The 20,130-nt window shown below is 39.7% G+C and overlaps 1 protein-coding gene across 5 annotated transcripts in view; it reads right to left on the reverse strand.

The window, feature by feature from the left end:
* Window positions 1-20,130, reverse strand: part of IGF2BP2 (insulin like growth factor 2 mRNA binding protein 2) — a 1,003,123-nt gene that overhangs the window by 626,793 nt on the left and 356,200 nt on the right. For all 5 annotated transcript variants that reach the window (XM_044075951.1, XM_044075950.1, XM_044075953.1 and 2 more), the window contains exon 4: window positions 10,620-10,671. In XM_044075951.1, the coding sequence (XP_043931886.1) occupies window positions 10,620-10,671 (52 nt within the window). The remainder of the gene's footprint in view (window positions 1-10,619; window positions 10,672-20,130) is intronic.

Genomic DNA, 20,130 nt, shown 5'->3' on the forward strand with positions numbered 1-20,130 from the left:
AGGCTAACTCTGTTGTTGTGTGGGAATGCAAGTGGGATTTGTTGTGTGGGAGTGCAACTGGGGATTTAAAACAGAAGTCTCTGCTAGTCTACCACAGTAAAAACCCATATGTTTTCAAGAAAAATAATGTGACAAAAAGCAAGTTACATGTGATGTGGATGGCTAATAGTAAAGCTTGGGTAACCACGTATTTCTTCACGGAAAGGATGAATGAAGTGTTTAGCCCATCTGTGAAAAAAGATTTACTGAAAAAAGATTTCCCTATGAAGGCTCTGTTTTGGACAATGCTCCTGTTCACCCGCCAGAGTTGGAGGACAACTTGTTGGAGGAGTCTAACTTTATCACTGTGAGGTTCTTGCCCCCTAACACAACTCTTCTGATCTAGCAGGTCATCTCTAATTTACAAAAAAAACTGTACACAAAGGCACTTTTCCAGAGGTGCTTTGATGTGACCTCAGATACAGAATTGACCTTGAGAGAATTCTGGAAAAACATTTTGGTATCCTCCACTGCCTAAATCTTACTGATAAGGCTGGGGGGGGTCTCTCACAGGACCCTGACCTCTGCCTGGAAGAAATTGTGGCCAGAAGCTGTAGCTTAGAGGGACTTTGAAGGCTTTGAGACTGAGACTGAACCTACGCCTAGAAGTACTGTGGAGGAAATTGTGACTCTAGGGCAGTCCATGGGCCTGGAGATCAATGCTGATGATGTGGAGGAGTTAGTTGAGGAGCATAAAGAAGAGCTCAGTACAGAGAAGCTGCAGGTGCTTCAGAGGGAGCAACATCCAATAGTGGCCAAGGAACTGTCTTCAGGTGAGGAGGAGGTAAGGGAGAATGTCCCCAGAGAAGGCTGGAAGTGCAAAATTTTGTGGAAAAACATCATCCTGATACAGCTCTAACAAGCCGCAATATTAATTTGTTCAATAACCAAATAATGTCCCACTTTACAGGCATCTTGAAACACAGAGAAAAACAAGCATCATTGGACAGGTTTCTATTGAAAATTAAACCTGGTGAGTCTCAAGCAGGGTTCAGTGGTGACAAGAGACAGAGAACAGAAAGAGAAAGAACCCCATGAAGGGCAGCTGACCGAAGTTTTTATGGAAGGGGACTCTCCTTCCAAAAATAACATCTCTCGTCCACACCATCTACCTCACCACCATCCCCCCTTGAGGCCATCAAAGTTATACAAACTTAAAATTTAAAGTTGTACTGTTTCTTAGTGAACTTATACCGTACCTACTGTTTATTACTGAACTTGTATATAACTGTTGACTAGTGAACTTGTACTGTACTGTTTATTAGTGAAGTTATATGATTTATTAGTAAAATAAAACTCCACTGATGTATATGCCTTATAACAAATTAATGATGAGTACCAAGGTACCACTGTACTTGTCTACTTTAATATTTTTAAAACACACACTCAACGAAAAGACTCCCACACATGTAAAATACCACTGACTATATACTACATAAAACTGCTTTTCTATATATAATATACAGACCACATCATGAAATGCTTTATGCAAATACTAATAACAAAATTTATTTAACTTACAGTTAATTTTCCCCCTTTAAGTGTCCTTCAAAACATTCATAAAGTTAGGTATAGGCTTTACAGTCCACTCAAATTTAACAGTCAGCTAGTCCAGTCTTTTTCAGCCACATTTCACATATGTGACTGATGCTTTATAGTCTCCCATTTATTACTAAATTCAGTGTTGCTGGGCTTCTTTCTGTTCATCTCCATCTCCCAACATCAGACTCCAGTTTAAGTCCAAGGTACTCCTGATTCTTCTAGTTAACTCCTGTGCTTTTTCTCTGATTCTCAAGTATTTGCCTTTGAAACATTAGGAAAAGTTTCAATGACAAAGTCTTGCAATAAACTTTATTGTCAGAATAATGAGAAGCAGTGTCCCTTTCTGCTTGCTGGCTCACTTGTAGTTGGATAAACGTTTTATTTATTTCCTCCTTAGCTGGTTCTGCAGCAAAAAATCTTTCTGATCTTCCAGGAAAAAATACTTTGAAGACAGCTGGATATAGCAGCTTCAGTTTCACACCTGCCTCTCAACATTCCCTGTGCTAGAATAAAACTGCTTCCCTTCTGCCTGTTGTGCAGGGAATAATCATGTTCTACAAAAACTTTGCTGTCACCAATTTTTATAAGTTTGCCCTTCTGCCACAGTTTTGTCAGTATCAACTCTTTCTACTCCTATGACAGCATCATGACTAGGCTCAGAGCATGCACTCAATGTGTCTTTTCAATTAACTAATCCCGCGGTGGAACATCAGTTGCTTATTTGTGCTTTCATAAAATTAATAACAGTTAAGTTTCTCGGGTACAGCAGAAGACCTTAGGTTCTCTGTGCACTCTATTTCTACCTCTACGTTTTGAACCAGCTCTTCTTGAGGAGCCTCATACTCAGGACGGCTTTTTCATTTCAGTCTCTGATTTTTGCACTTTTATCAGTTCATCAGAACTAATTAAAGCTTCTTCTATTGTTCTAGCCTTTTGAATTGATATATCCTTTCAGTGTTATTTATTTTAATCACGTCTGAGTACATTTGGTTTTTTTTTTTCCACTAAATTACTAGAAGGAATCTCTTAGACTTAAGCTGAAGATTATACTGTTTTTAGCTTAACAGCTGCAGAATCCTTCCCAGTCAGTATCTTCTCTTAACCTTTTCTGGTCAATTTTATTTCAGGTTTTCCAAATTTCTCCTCTGCTGTTATCCATGCAGTGTTCTTACTAGCCAGTAACTGAATTTTATGCCAAAGCAGTTTCTAGGGCACTCCTTTTTCTCAGTTTCTGTTTTCACTCTGGGAGAGCTGAAGTTTAATTTTTGAGCAGTCTTCAGCCATCTTGGAAGTCCCAACTCTACTTACTACTTGGAGCATGAAAGAAAGATCGTGTGTCATGTGGGAGAGTAAAAAAAAAGTACCTTGTAGGAGAGAGCTGACAGATCTGAAATCCTTCTTGCAAAAGGAAGTAACAGCCAAAAGGAAGATGGCTTGTCAGGCAAGAATGCAGAAGCTGCCGGCTCAAGGGGGTAATGTCAGATTCTCAAAGACATAGCTGATGTCCCATGATGGAGTAATTCCTTCTGGGGGGCCCAGGTGCAGAACCAGTCTATGAATTATTTTATGGGCAACAAGGAATACAGGAGGATCCCTCCCAAGGCCGGTAGGCTGAAATAACAGACACATACACTCAATCCATCCATCCACCCACAACCCCTTTTGCACATGGGGTTGGGGTGTCACTCAACAGTGGCGATCATCTAGAGCCAAGGTTTACACCACCAGGTGGCTTAGCCCTACCATGGTAGTTCTTCCACACTGCACAGTCACTCACACCTATAGCCAAATTAGAGTGCCCAATCCACCACCTACATGTCTTTGGAATGCAGTAGGAAACCACTGCACCAACAGGAAACGCATGCAAATTAAGGGAGGACATGCAGACTTCACACAGAAGGCACCCCAGCTGAGAATCAAACTGGGGAACCTCTTGCTGTGAGGTGACAACATTATCTGCTGTGCCACTGTACTGTCCTCCTTAATTGTAAAAGTTTGACAAGTATTTCACTTCACTGCTACATTCAATACACGTTCACTGATAGGAAGCAGCTTGGAAGTAGGTGACATGAGGGTACAGAAGAGGCTGGACATCCTCTGTATCCAGCAGACTAGATGAAAAGGCACAGCAACAAAGCCACTTGGCTTGCAATCTATGGTATATTATTCAGTGAGAAAGCAGACTAGAAGTGATGTAGGAATTGTGGTAAGGGAGAGTCTTTAGAAGACGGTGAGCAATGTAATCAGAATTAGTGATAAGACTCATGGCAATCAGACTTCAGTGCAAGGATCGAGCCCTCAGCCTATACCAACAGCAGGATTGTGACAGCAAAGAAGAGTGCATTCATGCAACAGATGCAGGACCTACTAGATAAAGCAGGCAAACATGAATCAAGTCTTGATAATGGGGATCTAAATGCACATATCTGGACAACCAGAACAGGATATAATGACTGCTTGGGTCCACATGAGTGGAGCAACAGAAACAAAAGGAGAGGCCATTCTACACATCTGCCTGGTAGATAGCTTGATGGTGGTCACAAGATCACAAACAGGAATGGCCAACATTTAACGCGGATAGACTTCCTCCTATAGTAAGAAAAAGGGACTGGGGTAGAATCAGATTTTACAAAGTTATCCCCGTTGAAATAGCATTAACTACTGGTTGCCATAGTCATCTGCAAGCAGTATTCGGACAAAGCTCTATGTTCAATAGAGAGTAGGCTGAAGAGCTAGAAACTGACTGAAGAGAAAGCACAAGAATTCAAGGAAGTGCTCACAGTTCCAGCACTTTAGAAAGAGGAGAAAATAGATGGTGTTGAAGAATGTCAGTGGCTCAAAACAGCATGTATGAGGACTATAGAACAGATATGCAGCCGAGGCAGGTATGGAAATAAAGTGCATAAGGAAAGCTGGTGGTTTAATGCAGAACTCCAAGTAGTCGCCAAAAGATAGGAGTAGTGCAGGAAAAAGTGAGACATAGAAAAGATGACCAGGCAAAAAAAGGAATACTGGAGGGCTAAACAGAGGCTAAGACAGCAGTTACAATAGCAAAGAACAAAGCAACAGAGGCATTCTACCAGTTTCTGGAAAGTGAGTCAGTAGATGGCACAACAGAATATCAGGTTGCAAGACGAAGACAGAAAGATGAAGATAAATCATCAGACACCCTGCTCACCAGTCCACAGGATATCAAAGACAAAAGGAAGGAGTACTTCCAGCAGCTTCTGATTGGAGAAAATCCCACAGAAGCTGTACTAACCCAGACAAAGCCTCTGATGAAAGAAAAGGAGCCCATCCTAGAAGCAGTAATTACAGCACTTTGGAAATCAAATTCGGGGAAAGCAACAGGCTCACGAGTTCACATAGATATGATCAAGATGTTAGGTGACTTAGGAGAGTAATGGCTCTATAGGGTATTCATACCAGTATGGAGAGAGAGAGAGAGAGAGAGAGAGAGTGTCCCAGATGACTAGAGAACAAGCATAATAGTGCCAGTGTACAAGATCAAAGAGGACATTCACAACTGTGAGCAGTACAAAAATATCAAACTCCTGTCATACTGCATAAAAATTCTGGCCAGGGTGATTGATAAATGATTATACATAGTAGTACAAAGTAAGACAGGAAATGAGCAATTTAGATTCAAATCAATTTGCAGCACAGCCAACCCCATGTTTACAGTGATACAGATAGATGAGAATGTAGAGAGATGAGGAAAGAGTTCAACTTGGCAATCCTAGACTTAGAGAAAGCATATGACAAACTTACAAGAAAGCTGATATGGGCCATTCCTGTGATGGTTCAAAATACATGCAGGCTATGTACAAGGACCCAATAACATAAGTACGAACAGTGTTTGGATTTACAGAAGTGTACCTAGTGTGAGTGGGTGTGCACTACAGTTCAGCTCTGAGACCACTGCTGCTCATACTACAGTTCAGCTCTGAGACCACTGCTGTTCATACTGGTGATAGCATACATTATCAAACAGGTCAGCAGGGACAGAACAAAGTTGCTGTATGCAGGCAAGGTGGCATTACATGCATGCTCTGAAAAAGATCAGCAGCAGATGACAGCACAATGGAATGCAAAACTGAAATCCCACATGGTGAAACAAAGTACATATAAGACAGTTGTTATGGCAGCAAATGGGGGAAATCAGAAGAAGTTGAAAACTGTGATCTGGGAGGGTTGGTTGAGTGGGGAAGGCAGAATGAGGAAATCAAAGAGAGTCAGAGGGGCTGCAGCTAAATGGTACAGAGTGTCAGGGATAGCGTATAACAGAAGAATGCCAAAGTAGCTGAAAAGTAAGGTGTACAAACCAGTAAGGTGACCCGAACTACTGTATGGTACAGAAACCTGGGCAGTCAAGGCAGAGCCGTCAAGAGAGCTAAAGGTGATGGAGATGATGTGTCTGAGACAGGTGGTGGGACGCACAATGTAGGAAATATGAAGAAATGAGGACATCAGAGCAGAAGCCCATGTAACATCAATTGCAGAAAAGGTCAAAGAGAACATATTACAGTCAGTGGTTTGTGCACACATGCAGGAAAGCAGAAGACAATTTGGTGAAGGAGTCTGGGGCAGACAGGAAGAAGGTAATGGGAAACAAGGGCATCCAGCAAAGAGATGGATGGAGTGTCAAAGAAGACCTGCAAGAGTCAGCCATGAGTGTCGAAGAAAGTGGGAGAAAGGCATTGAATCAAGAGAGATGGTGAGAGTTGACAGCACCCTGACCCCATGTAGAAAAAATAGGAAGAAGCAGTTGATGATTATGTTTGTTTGAGGGCTGTGGACACTGAGGTCTATGCTGGGTCCTGATACCTCCTTTGGCACCACAGGAAAATGTCTTCCATTCAACCAGGTAACATTGTCTTGCATTTGGCTTCCTAGCCTCCCACAAGATAGTGAGCATGTGCCTTAATGGGAATGAGAACAACATCATCCAAGCTGTTAAAGAGAGTCTACATGCTGGGATGTATGAATGGCTTCTTGTTTACAGTCAAGAGGTTCATATACTGAACATGTTCAGTCCATTACCAAACTAAGTAAGAGGGAGAACAAATGCTGCCTTGGCTGAAAAGGGAGCTAATAGTAACATTTTGTCCAACCGTCCTTTATCTTCTGAAACATCCCGGGAAGAGGAGGGACTAAAAGAAAAGCATACAAAAAAGAAGCCTTCCCAACAGACAGAGAAGATATCCATTGCTCAAACTTCCTGAGTTGGTATCCTAAAGTAGAATTTTGTGAGCTCAGTTTTCTCCATAAGTAAAAAATGTCTACTTCTGGCATACCCCACACCTGTGGCCCAGATCTAGAAAGACACCCCTGTTCAGCATCCACTGATAAGGATCTGCCTCTGACCTGCTCAACTAATTTGTCAGGGAGCTTTCCTGAGAAGGGATGCAGGAATCCTTAAGTGTTAGTCCTGACGTATGGGCCAGATTCCACACTTCCACAATCAATATGCACAGGAAGCATGATCAAGTGCCCCTTCTGTTGCTGGCACACCACAATGTCCCTCAGGATGTGGAGAATCCCTGATTTCCAATGCAGATAACTACACTAGAAACATATGAATGTTCTCAAAAGCCTGGCTAAGAAATGTATTTGCCAACCTACATTCTCTGATTATACCTCCATACTATGGATCCCCACAAACAATTCAGACATCTTGACAGGACTAAAACTTTCAGGAATTCCAAACAACTACTTATGCTCTTGGGGAAAGTAAGAAAGGACAATGTGTCAAACAGACTATATCCAAACTGTTATTTCATATTATTGTCTTTTATTATACTCAGAAGAACAAGGCAATTCCAGGTAGGGTCAAGGCTTACTCTACCACGGCCTTGCCTTCATTAATAGTTTCTTGGAAACTTGGTTCTCTGTACATACCTTTACAAAGTACTTCAAACTAGAATCCTTTGTTTAGGTACAGGACAGGCTTTGCTAAAACCATTTTCTAGAGATTCTGCATCCTTTCTCCTCCCAGTCACTTTAGGCTACAGTAGTTACCCATGTAGGTAAGGCTACTAAAGCAGTGATCACATGATGTGAATAGCAAAGTTGTGAAAGTAAACATGGCACAACAGTAAATGTTTGATCACTGCCGCAGTAGCTGCTCCCTCTCTCCCCCTATTTATGTACGTTTGTGTTGCGAGTGTAAGGACCTTTATTTTTATTTTCTTAGTACTTTAATAGAGACTTTTCAGGGCTCTAACCTTCATCTCTCAATTAACCCAAAAGCTCTGAAGGACTTGGCACTCAAACCACTCCTTCTTGGGTTGGGAGTTGGCACAATGGTTAAGGTGTTTACCTTACAGACACAAGGTACATGGTTTGATTATCACCCTTGGAAAGCAGAGTTAGGCTTAAAAAGAGCCCCCTTGAGTTGTTAGTCCAGTAATCACCTATGAACCTATGTACATATGCATATATATGCATACAAGATCTATAATTATACAGTATATATATATATATATATATATATATATATATATATATATATATATATATATATATATATATCTTCAGGGAAGTTACCCTAGTATTCACCTATGACCCTCTGAGCCGGTTAAGGGCTTCAGCATGTGGAAGGTTCCTTTATGCTTTGGAAGCTAAGAAAAGCAAAATCACCACTCACAGACTTGTGATATAATCCAAACTTTACATTACCTTTTCATCCAGAGTATAAACAAGGATTTCATTAGAATGCATAACACACACTACAGCCATTAAAAAACATAGCAAAAATCATATGACCAACAAGATCACATGCCCCCAGCATGCATTCTTAATATGCTAATAGCATGTACATACAATTTTATGAACAATGCTCAAACATAAATCAATGAATATACAAGTAAATTATGTTAAAAATTGAATTTGCTCAACTTCTTACTTTAGAAAACATTTAGCATTGATAGACTAAGTCCAGGAAATTTGAAGATGAAAATAACAGTTGGTTTCCTTCATCTCTAGTCTACTACTCTTAAAATTACCTCCCCTCATATCCAGAAATTTTTGAACAAAAAAAAAACTTTATACATTCTGTACAATTGCTAGGATGCTTGAATAATGCATTGTTCATATTTTATTTATATCATACACATATTCTTTAATCCTGTCAGATAAAATTCTAGTTGTCATCCTCATATAAACAGCATGTTATTTTTATAAGATATCTGTTGGACATTTTTTTTTTTACTTCAGATGGCTCATGTGATAAATATATAGTATTCATTAAACAGTTAAATAACACAATTTCTCAGATTTACCCTGGGACATGTTGGGAAAACAAATTTTATAGATATTTGTTTAAATCTTAATGAGAAATGTACTGAAAGTACCATTTATATAATAAAATAAATGTGTTAACACTTATTTGCATTATAATAGTAACTCGCACCATGTATTTAAAGAATATTCCCCAGGGACTAATTATTTAGTGTCCAGGCTATTACTATAATCTTCATTGACAAGGGTTATAAAAAAGAATTTCTCAAGGACATGGCAAAGGAAGTTGCATGTAAACATAACTCTAGCTTCCCACCTGCATATAAACATAACTCTAGTTCCCACCTCTTTTAAACAAGGGTATATATATAAAGTTTACAAAAGTTCTGGTAACTTGAAATATATTTTGCAAAATTATAGTATTTTAAATAGGGTACCGTATACTGCAAAAAACGTGGGGCATATAAATGTGGCAGCTGTAAATGTCTGCAGTTTCATTTATGAAGGTCATTTACTAGTTTGGAACAAATGGATAAAACAACTGTAACTAAGCACTATTTTAACTAAGTCCAAGGAGTTGTTTATGTTGGTATTTGTTCATAATGTCTTGCTTTTTAGGTGGGCATGACAACTAAACCTCTGTCTGAACACATTATAAAGAATATACAAAAAATATGAACAATGTATTATTCAAGCATACTATTAATTGTACAGATGATGAAAAGTTTTTTTTTAATTAAGAATTTCTGGAGATGAGGGGGGCACAATTTCAAGTGTAGGCTGGAAATGAAGGAAACCAAATAACAATTACACCTTCAGGCAGACAAACCTTCTGGACTAAAGGAATCCATTAACATTAATTTTTTTTTTTTAAAAAACTGGAGGTGAATCAAATTCACATTTTAACTTAATTTACCAGTACATTTATTTACATGTTTAAACATTGTTAAAATGTTAATCTTCTTCTTTCAGCTTTTTCCCGGTTAGGAGTCGCCACAGTGGATCATCTGTATGCTCATAATTGGCAGTGGAGTTTAACGGTGTCGAGTTGCCAGCCCGACGCCCAACCTTCCACAGAAGGAACACACATGCACACACTCACACCTAGGGCCAAATTTAGAGTGTCCAATCCACCTACAGCATGTCTTTGGGATGTGGGAGGAAACCGGAGCACTCGGAAGAAACCCACGCGACCACAGGGAGGACATGCAGACTCCGCACAGAGGGCACCCCAGATGAGAATCGAACTGGAGAAGCTCTTGCTGTGAGGCGGCAATGCTAACTGCTGCACCACAATGGCCGCCCATTGTTAAAATGTTAATAATATGAATAAAATTCATCTAAGTATTGTCTCTTTATCATGTGATCTTTACTATGTTATTTAATGGTCCTGGTGTATTTACTTATTTATTGTGATGACGTCCTTGTCTATACTCTGGACAGAAGCACTAAAATAAAAGTTTGGATTATAACAGTGAAGTCCATGAGTGGTACTGTTTGCCTTTTTTTTTCTTTTTGTATGATTTTATACCAGTGGCAATGAGTTGTGTTTTCTTTAAGCTTTGGAATCTGACTGGCTGTTCTGTCCTTGGCAGGCTATAAGCCATACAACTAAATCTACTGCAGCAGTGATCAAATGATAAACATCCTTTTCTTCTCTAAATGATGTTTTAAAATACTACAGGGTCAAGGAATCATACTGATGATTATAAATAATCATAAGACCATACTTAATATATATATATATAACTACTGAATTCTTCTATCATAGAAAGAGAAATACTGCAGCTCTTTACCTTGTTCCACATTTTCTACGGTGCCATATTGAGCTAAAAGTCCATCCAGCACCTGGGGAAAAAAGATATATATAGAAGTTCAGCAGAAAAAAAATATGCATTTATATATATATATATATATATATATATATATATATATATATATATATATATATATATCGTCCAATAAATCAAAGAACAAGCCAACTAATCGTGAATTATATAGCTAACTCATATGATTAGGTTTTCACATATGTAATTATTGTATTATATACCATTTTAATACAAAGCCCTAACGTTAAAACTAATTAGGTGAAAAGAAGCACCATAAAACTATTAATTTAAACCAGAAAAGAAAGTGAATTTGCTTCCATTACCAGTTTAGTGTCAAGTTCAAAAGAATATATGCAAAAATAAGCAGACAAAACCTCAAACGTGTAATTCATAATGTCTGAAACTTCACAAGATCTCCAACACAGATTCTCTCCTAGCTGGGCTTCCAAAAAGTTGATGTTTAATAAAACTAAATTGTGTGGAGTATTAAACAGCAGCTATTTAAATGGCATAAATTGTACCCCTGTGCAGTAGTGTGTATTCAGACGCAATTAAACTTGTTGGGTCTGGCTTTAACTAAGCAGCTTACCAGTTAATAATAGGTAGTATCAGAAAGGGCAAGGAAATATTTTATTAAACATCTTAGTGTCATTTTGTTAATCTATGATGTCCTGCAGAAGAGAAATGAATCACTATTTGCCACATATCAGTTGTTATTCTCATATTTTCATAACCAAGAGACCTATATTGCAATTGTAGGGTATGGTGTGAAATGCCATGGTGGAAGACAGGAAAATTCATTGACAATGTCTATTTATATTGCAATATACTGAAGATATTGCTGCTTGTTAGTAACAATGAAAATAATCAAGATTTTCATATGTACTAAACATATCAAAAATCAAGTAACTTGCAAACTACTGCATGGCATCAGGTGAAACTTTACACGTTGTTGAAGAAAACAGTCAATGACAATTCCAATGTAAGTTGCACATTGTAAGAGATATTCACTGTTATTTACAGTGCTAATTATGTAATTAAGCATACATTTTCATATTTCTGTAAATATCTCAAACATGTACTAGAAGAATTTCTTATTGTCAAGTGAAAGCTTATATCTTGATAACAAAATCATTTAACAATATATGTTTAGGTTGAACAAGATAATTTGTGAAAGTTTATCAAAAAATAATTCTAGGTTTATGTGCATTACATTATTAGTCTTTATAGAAAGTCTATGAATGCACTAACCTATCACCATACAGAATATGCCCTACTGAGAACATTGCTATTTGTTACTGTTTTAATAGCTTTTATTGTTTGCAAAATATTTACATTTGTTTATCTCAACGTTTTAAGCGGAGTTTTCAAAAAAAATGTTCTGGAATGCAAGGGTGTGTGTAGGCTGCTAGAGGTGTCACATTCCATAAAACGGTGTTAAGATAAGTCATAACTTTTAAAAATATTTGCTTTACGGAAATAACTCTGCTGGCTTTGTGTTGATTTGTGCTCCTATGAAAACCAAGGATTGACATGGCTCTAGACCTGGTTTGTCGTAATTTATTGTGATTTCAAGGAATGAACAAAGTTGAAGGATGTAGACCCTAGCTTTCTGAAGAAGATGCCTGGTCGTGGCAGAAATGAGCCAGTCATCCAGATATGGAAACACATGGAATCCTTTGCATCTCAGGTGAACTGCTACTACTGCCATGCATATGGTGAACACTCTGGGGGCTGTAGTGAGACCAAAGCACAGAGCTCGAAACTAGTAGTGACTGGCTCGTAGCCAAAAGCATAAAAACCTTCTGGATCACCTGTTCATTAGAATGTGGTAGCATGCATCCTGAAGGTCTATGGAGCACATCCAACTGTCTTTTTCCAAGAGTGGAAGTATCGACTGCAGTGTTACCATCAGGGACCTGCTCTTTCTCGCAGACCTGTTTAGAACGCTAAGATCCAAGATGGGTCTCCAGTCCCTTATTTTCTTTGGAACAAAAAAGAATTTTGAGCAAGTCTAGATCCTTTCTGGTCTGTTGGGACTTGTTGGATGACTCTTGTTTAGTAAATTTTGAATTTCTAAGGTTGCCTGTTCCTTCTGACTGGGCGCAACATCTGGAACTGATTCTTATAGGAGCAGGATAAGCGAAGGTAATGACATATCCCCTGAATATTATACTCGACACCCATCTGTCATTTGTGATGCTTTGCCAGGTTTCTTAGTGCAAAGACAAACACCCCCCAACTGCTTCATGAGGCAAACAATCAGGGCCTACAAAGAAAGATTCTCTGGAGCCCTGATTATGCGGGCCTCCTCTGCCACAAGGGTGGCATCTACCATTATTGCTCCCCCCCACCCCTGGGTGGACTTTCACCTTGTGTGTCATGGAAAGACCTGTGAGATTTTCTGAACCACATTTTTCCACTACTCCTCTGACCCTTTGGAAAGGGTCTGGTGGGCGCAGAAAAACATACTCCAACAGCAGACAAGGTCTTGCCTTCTTATTCACACCTGGTGAGCACTTCCTTCACTTTCAGCCCACAAAGAGAAGAGCCATCAAAATGGGCGTTAAAGGTAGACTAGAAGGGGTCCGCAAAGTCACATCCAGGCCTGTCTCCGAAGAGAAATACCTGAACCCGCAGCTCCAGTTGTTCCATCTGCTGTATACGATGAGCCTCATGGAAGAGTTTACTACAGAACTGTGGGTGGCGAGCTGAGCATTAACTTTACCTGCTACTGCATCAGCTACAGCTCCTTGGAGGGAGTCTGAGTTCCTTTAACAGTCCCTCTGTAGCCTACTGAAGTAGGTAAGGTAGTTCAGAGACCAAAGGTCACTGATGAAAACACTTGCTTTCCATATCTATACATAGTCCTAGAGTCTTTATTAGGAGAATGGATAGAGGAGCTGGTCTCAGATAGCTCCTTTTTAGTGGCCACCACCACGACCATGGCCATCAACTGCAACTCCTTTAGTCATAAACTCTTTATCCTTAGTGGCAGTAATGAACTTGTTTGGCCTTCTAGGATTAGGCTCTATGGAATCTGGGGTCTCCCAAGCCTTCATAGAGATTAAGCCCATAAGCTTGTCAGAAGGAGGAGTCACCCAAGAGAAGGAAGGGACAGACCCAAAGGCCTTCAGGTAAAGTGACTCCTCAGCCAAAGGGGGGGGGGTTTGAACTGCCAGTCACCTCTCTGTTTTAACAATTCCAGGATGTCTCCAAAGGAGACAGCTTTAAGAGGTGACCTTGGGGACCCTTCTGCCTCATCCAGGTCAGTGTCTGATGTGACAGACTCCTCTGGGGAGTCAAGGTGCTTCCTCTTGCAGGTCCTCTTCTGAGGGACCTTCTCAGTTGGATGCTCTGTAGAGGTTTCTGAAGAGGGCGAAGTCTCCTTGTGGACTACCTGGGGTCTCTGCGATCCTGTGGAAGGGATATCTGAGAGGATGAAGACAGCTGGCCCATGGAGGGAGAAAGAGCCAATAAAAGATGCGCTGTAGACTTGGTAAGAGTCAAAACCCTCCTCATAACTTCGAAGGCAGACTGCCCCCGCCCCAAGGATTCCCCCAGATCCAACAAAGAGGTTGTCAGAGTCGAAGGCATCCAAGGAACTGGCAACAGAAGCTCTGATGCCGAGGTAGGAGCAAAACTCACCCAAGCCGAAGCCCCGAGAAGCAGAGTCAGATTCGGATAGATCCAAGCTGGCTCAGAGTATCCAACCGGAGGACATAGGCTCCTAGAGGCGTCCTGCTCTGAATGGAGGGAAACGTTCAGGGCAAATGTCTGCTTTAAGGAAAGTGACGGTCCTGGAGCAGACACAGACACAATCTGGAGAGCGGAGTCTTCCAGCTCCAAAACTGAAGGACGGATCAGAGGAACAGTTACTACGGGGATTGACAGCTTCTAATCAAGTTCCTTTTGGCTCGGATCCACCAGACGTTTGGCCAGGGCTTGGGTCTTCAGCAACTTCTGCACAACCCTATCCACATCTTCATCGGATAAGCTCTGGTAGAAAGAGATGGGGATCGAGACTTCGCCAGTAGAGCTGGGAAGTCACTGGTTCAAGTAAAGGCGATCAGCTCTGATGTGGAGTCCCTGTCAGCACAGATGATGTCGGAGCCAAAGGTTCTGTTGGCTCTGATGTAATCTTGGATCCAGGAATGACCTTCTGCTCCACAGATACTGATGAAGTACAGAGTCCAGGAGTTTTAGGTCTTGGCTCAAAAGAATTTTTTGGAGCTGAAGATGCCCTTTTTGAATTCGTCTGGAGATTTTGATGACTCTGAAGAAATAGCCTCTGAAAAGGGGGGGGGGTAACAAACCCTTTAAAATCAACTTATTCTTATGCTCCATAAGTGCTCTCTGATTAAACCCATGACATATGCAGCAGTTTTCTTGGAGATGAAGAGGCCTCAAGCAATAAATGCAGAGACTGTGAGAATCACTAAGGGGCATCTTCTTACCACATTTGTCACACTTTTTAAAACCTAATGGTTTCCCTTCCTGCTTTTGAGACATAGTACCATAAACACACAAACACACTGAAGCCACAACAGAAGAAAAGGGGGAAATACTAAGAAAAACTTTTTTTTTTTTTTTGTAAAGCACACAAAAATCATCCTTTAACTTAAATGGACAATTAGAGGAGGGAAGGAAAAGGAGAGAAAATCATCCTCCAACTAAAATGGACGATTGGAGAAGGGAAGGAAGGGGAAAGAAATTCATCCTCTAACTAAAATGGTTGATGGAGATGACCCTCTAACTTAAACGTGTTTGAAACTGGGTAGGGAAGACTCACACGAACAACACGAAAGTAGACTGAAAAAGAAAGGTCTAAGAAAATAATTCTAAAGAATTACCAATACTTAGCCCAGAGCTTGGCTAACAGGAACCTCTTCGCCGCTTGGCAAACAAGATATGAGATTATAGAACAGTTGTACTGTGGATACGGAAAAATACCCATGAGCTTGGTTGAGGACCTTGAGGTTATGTAAAGGCCGTGACAGATCTGACGGATCGGATCCAACCCATCAGTGAGAATAAAGACGAGACTGACAACATCACATGCTGAGTTTTCAAAAAAATGTTCTGGAATGCAAAGGTGCATGTCGGCTGCTACCGGTGTCACATTCCATACAATGGTGTTAATGAGTTAAAGAAATAACTTTTAAAAAGACTTAATTTTATATTTCTAACAATATCCACCTCACCAGCATTAACGGTGGAGTTTTACCCATGCCTGCTAAAATCTAAACATTTGTGCTTCACCCATAGTCGGCCTTAGGCATAGGCCAACTAGGCAGTCGCCTAAGGCTCTGTTCTGGCTTCACCCCTGTGAATAAACATGCCAGCTATGCATAAATCATCACTTGTAGGCAGCGATTAGTATACTGACTTCAGTTTACAGATAAAAATGACAGTCAGCTAAAACTAGGATTTTATAAGTACTTTTTTTCTTATGTCACATCCTCTGTTTAGGACTAGTCAAATCTGTTACATTTTTGTGTTACAGGATAGTACCTCAAAGTACCCCATTTTGGTCAAGTATGACAAAGTGCCACTGTGCAAGTCATATACACCCCAGTGTCTGTATATTACTGCAGTTAAAAAAAAGTTTCTTTTTACGTGCAACTTAGTCACCACATCAAAGAAAAATACTCTAACTTGCTTTAATATGCTTCAATAATGTATGTCCGTGTGGTGAGATTTGACCAATAAGATGTATGGATTTTGTCCATCTCTAAAGTTTAACAGACTTCCATATGTTTTAATGCCATATCACAAAGACATGCTTTGAATGCTCCCAATTCTCTTCAGCACATCATGCTAGGGGACTCGCACAAAGCTGGATCTGATGCTCAACCACATGCCAAAGCAAGGTACTGCAAAGTAAAATGACAGTTAATCTGACTGTATACAGATCCTTACATGTCCACTGGGAAGAGACTGGAAATCTGAGAATGGGCACACCTAAATAAGTTCTCACTGCAAAACTTTAAGATGCTGCAGCAACCAGAATACTGCAGGAAACTTTGTACAAAAAGTTAACTTTCCAAAAGTAGTATTACAGGAAACGTTCTGTAAAAACACTAACTTTTCTTTACAGAAAGGCACGAAGTGCAAGGAACAAGGAAAGCTCTCCTTTTAATGATCTCTCTATTCCTTCTCCCAAAGTGCTAGCAATGAGATTAGGGACAAGCACTGGATGGTCAGGAAGGGCTGCGTTGCTGGTGCCTACAGCCAGTACTTCTTCAAGTGCACGCTACTGTGAATCAATTGGCTGTTTATAGCCCAGCAGAGGGCAGTAATGGCATACTGCAAATGTGTCGTACATCATAGTTTGAAAGGATACTTTCAGTAAGATTTACTGCAATTTCTTTCCGACAGTACATTAAATGTTTTAACTAAATAACAACATATAACCAGATATGACCTTGTTCATTCATTCATGCTTTTGGTTACTGATTCACAGGCAGTCTTGGAGTACGGTTAAGCTGTGTTTAGCGCATTGTGACTTATTCTGCAAGCTAAAGTTGAGTAAATCACACTTCTGCCGAAATAATGCAGCTTCTTTAAAGTAATTAACTATTAATGACATGTCCAAGTAAATTACTGCTGTTATAAACAACTTAAAATAAAGAATGATAGATGCCTACATCAGAATGTCAGTTACTGATAATGTATCAATTGTTAAAGAATATTTATCAACTGGATATTAAATGTGAAAAGTGACCAACTGTTGCTCCTGATCAAACATTTATTAGTTCTTCAATACAGTCTTATAATAAGCGGCAGTTCCTGTAGCCTCACTAGTCAACCAGAATTCTGAAACTTGACGACATCCCCTTGTCATTCCCTGTCACTAAACAAAAGAGCAAAGCTGCACAGAAGTGCAAATGAACTGAATGTAAATGAACAATGGCCCTACTTTGGTTTAACTTTCAGCACCAAATAACATTTTTCATAAGACATTACTCATTCACAGCAAACTGCTAAATGTCAAAGACATTCTCTCATACCACGTTCCATGAAAGGCTTGCTTACAAACTGTTCTATGTCCGACTCTGCACAACATGTAAGGAACTTGTTTTAAAAATACTTTGAGAACATTTTAGCCTAGATTCTCTCAGTAATGAGCCACTGAAATTATGTTAAACACAGTAGTCTAAACAGAGGAAAAATAATAGGACATTTCATGGTTAGTCTCAGATACCCTGCCATCTTAAGGTTGCATTACTTTCTACAATTCACTTTTTCAGCAGCTACTAAAATTCAGCTATGCCCCCCCCATCCCCAAAAAATTGTTCTGCTTCATCCTGCCAGCAAAGGTTGAGTAAAGAAAATATAATCATGCTCTATGAAAAAAGAGTATTTATTTTATTACTATTACTTTATTATGGCGTCTGGATACGATAATGAAAACCAGAGAATAAAATTTAATGAATGAATAAAAGGACAGATTTGGTGATTGCTGGCCAACTGTTGGCCACATTAGTAAACAAGCTATTTTACAAATGTAACTTCAGGGTGCTTTAATGATTGCTAGCACATTACCCATGCTTCTGCATCTTCTGTGTGAAACAATGCCCTCCAGAGTAGCAAGCATTTGAAAATACTGATTTCCCATAATAGGGTGGCATAAAGGTATATCAGTCAAGTCATAGGTACTAGATTTGACTCTTCAATGGGGAGCACTCTCTGTTGAATTTGTATTTTCTTCCAAAGTTCACATGGATTTTTATTTTTTTTAATCTTCCGACATTCCAAAGATATACTGTCAGTTAGACTAGCATTCTAAAATGCACCTACGTATATGCATGTCTGTGCATGCACACAGATGGATTCGCACCCTGTTAGTTACAGTCTGGCATACAAGGTATTCACGGACCCCACCTTGATGGAACTGCTGCATATCCGCAAGTCAAGTTCCACTTGAGTAACACGCATGCATGGCTCAACCTGGTCAGTGACATCAACAAGACTTGTTGGCGGGACAGAGTTGTGCCCCAGAGACTCCCCCATCAATGAAATAGACTCCCTCTCCACATCAAGCAGAGTACCTCTTTACCCCTTTTTAAGCACAACCTGGATAACTGGATAGGAAACAGAAAATATACCCCTGATATTCTACCCATGTCCCTGCTGGACTGGGGCATCAGGTGCTGATTTGTCTATACATGGGCTAAACTCTTGGCTAGGCTTATAAGGGCCTCAGGGCCAATAGCCTAGTAATCTCCTATGATCCTAAGGATAGACCTTTTGAGACTCTGAATTGGAAAGAACCAGATGGAGAGGATAGACTGATGGCTCTCCATAAGATGTAATTGTCTGTTATAGACAATGGACTTCCCAAAACATCTAAGTATTTTTGTATGCATTCTTCACAAATCCAAAATTTCATAAATTTGGTTCTGCTTCTAAACAATTAATATGCAGCTGTAGTAACAGCAGAAATGAACAATAAAACATGACTGTAACTACAGTTTTAATTATCACTATATAATTTCACTTAAGCCGCAGTACAGTTTGCCTACCTTTTTCATGTGGCTTGACAAAGACACTGGTCTCTGTTCAGTACAGATGGAAAAAATCATCAATTTATCACTATCGTTTAAATGTATGCATTTAAAGTGAGTGTCATGTTCATAAATGAGTGAAAATTCCTTCATATGCTTTTTTCCTCCTGTGCATAGACTATCTACCACCCAATTATTCAGTCAAGCCCATTTGTTCCACTACAAATAAGAATGGACTGTGTTATCAGCACAAAGCCAACCATTATAGGTTTTAGATAGGCCAAACTCTTCAATCCCCTCTGCTGCCCTGCCACATTCAGTCCTACAGTACGTGAGCTCTTCCATCTATAAGCTGCTTCTGGACATTAGTCTTGCAGCTGACAGAGGTGACACCCCCCCCCAAACACTTGGTTGTGTGAGCTGGTGATGGCCACCCATTCCCATCCACCCCAGCCAGCCCCTCCAACACCCACATTTTGCAAAATGATGCTCAGTTGTGTGGCCTGCAGTCACATGTTTTTACATGGCACCTGTCAGAAGACTGCACAGGTCTAAAACGAAAACATTTTGTTATCCTACAAGTAATGCCCTATGTTTCCACAATCATTTTTTATTTAAAACATACCTTTATTAAGCTTCTCAAAGATACGAAAATACATGACCTACAATATCACTTTGTAAGGCTCGAATAAAATATTGCAAACATTTGTAAGAAAACACACAGGACTATCGTATATACTTGTACACCTTATAATGTGACATATAAAAATATCAGCATTCTAACAGTGCTTATATCATATCAGTAATTCAAACCTTATTTACCTATTATCCTCCTTTCACATTCGAATAATTTTGAAGTGCACAGATAATTTATAATTATCTTCAGTGTATCATACAACCTATAGACTTCGGTCAGGAAGTAGCAATCCAGTACTTAGCAAATCAGTGATGGGACACTTTTCATCCCC

This window comes from Protopterus annectens, chromosome 6.part1 (assembly GCF_019279795.1).
Source record: "Protopterus annectens isolate FY-2018-M chromosome 6.part1, PAN1.0, whole genome shotgun sequence".
Classification (NCBI taxonomy): Eukaryota; Metazoa; Chordata; order Ceratodontiformes; family Protopteridae; genus Protopterus; species Protopterus annectens.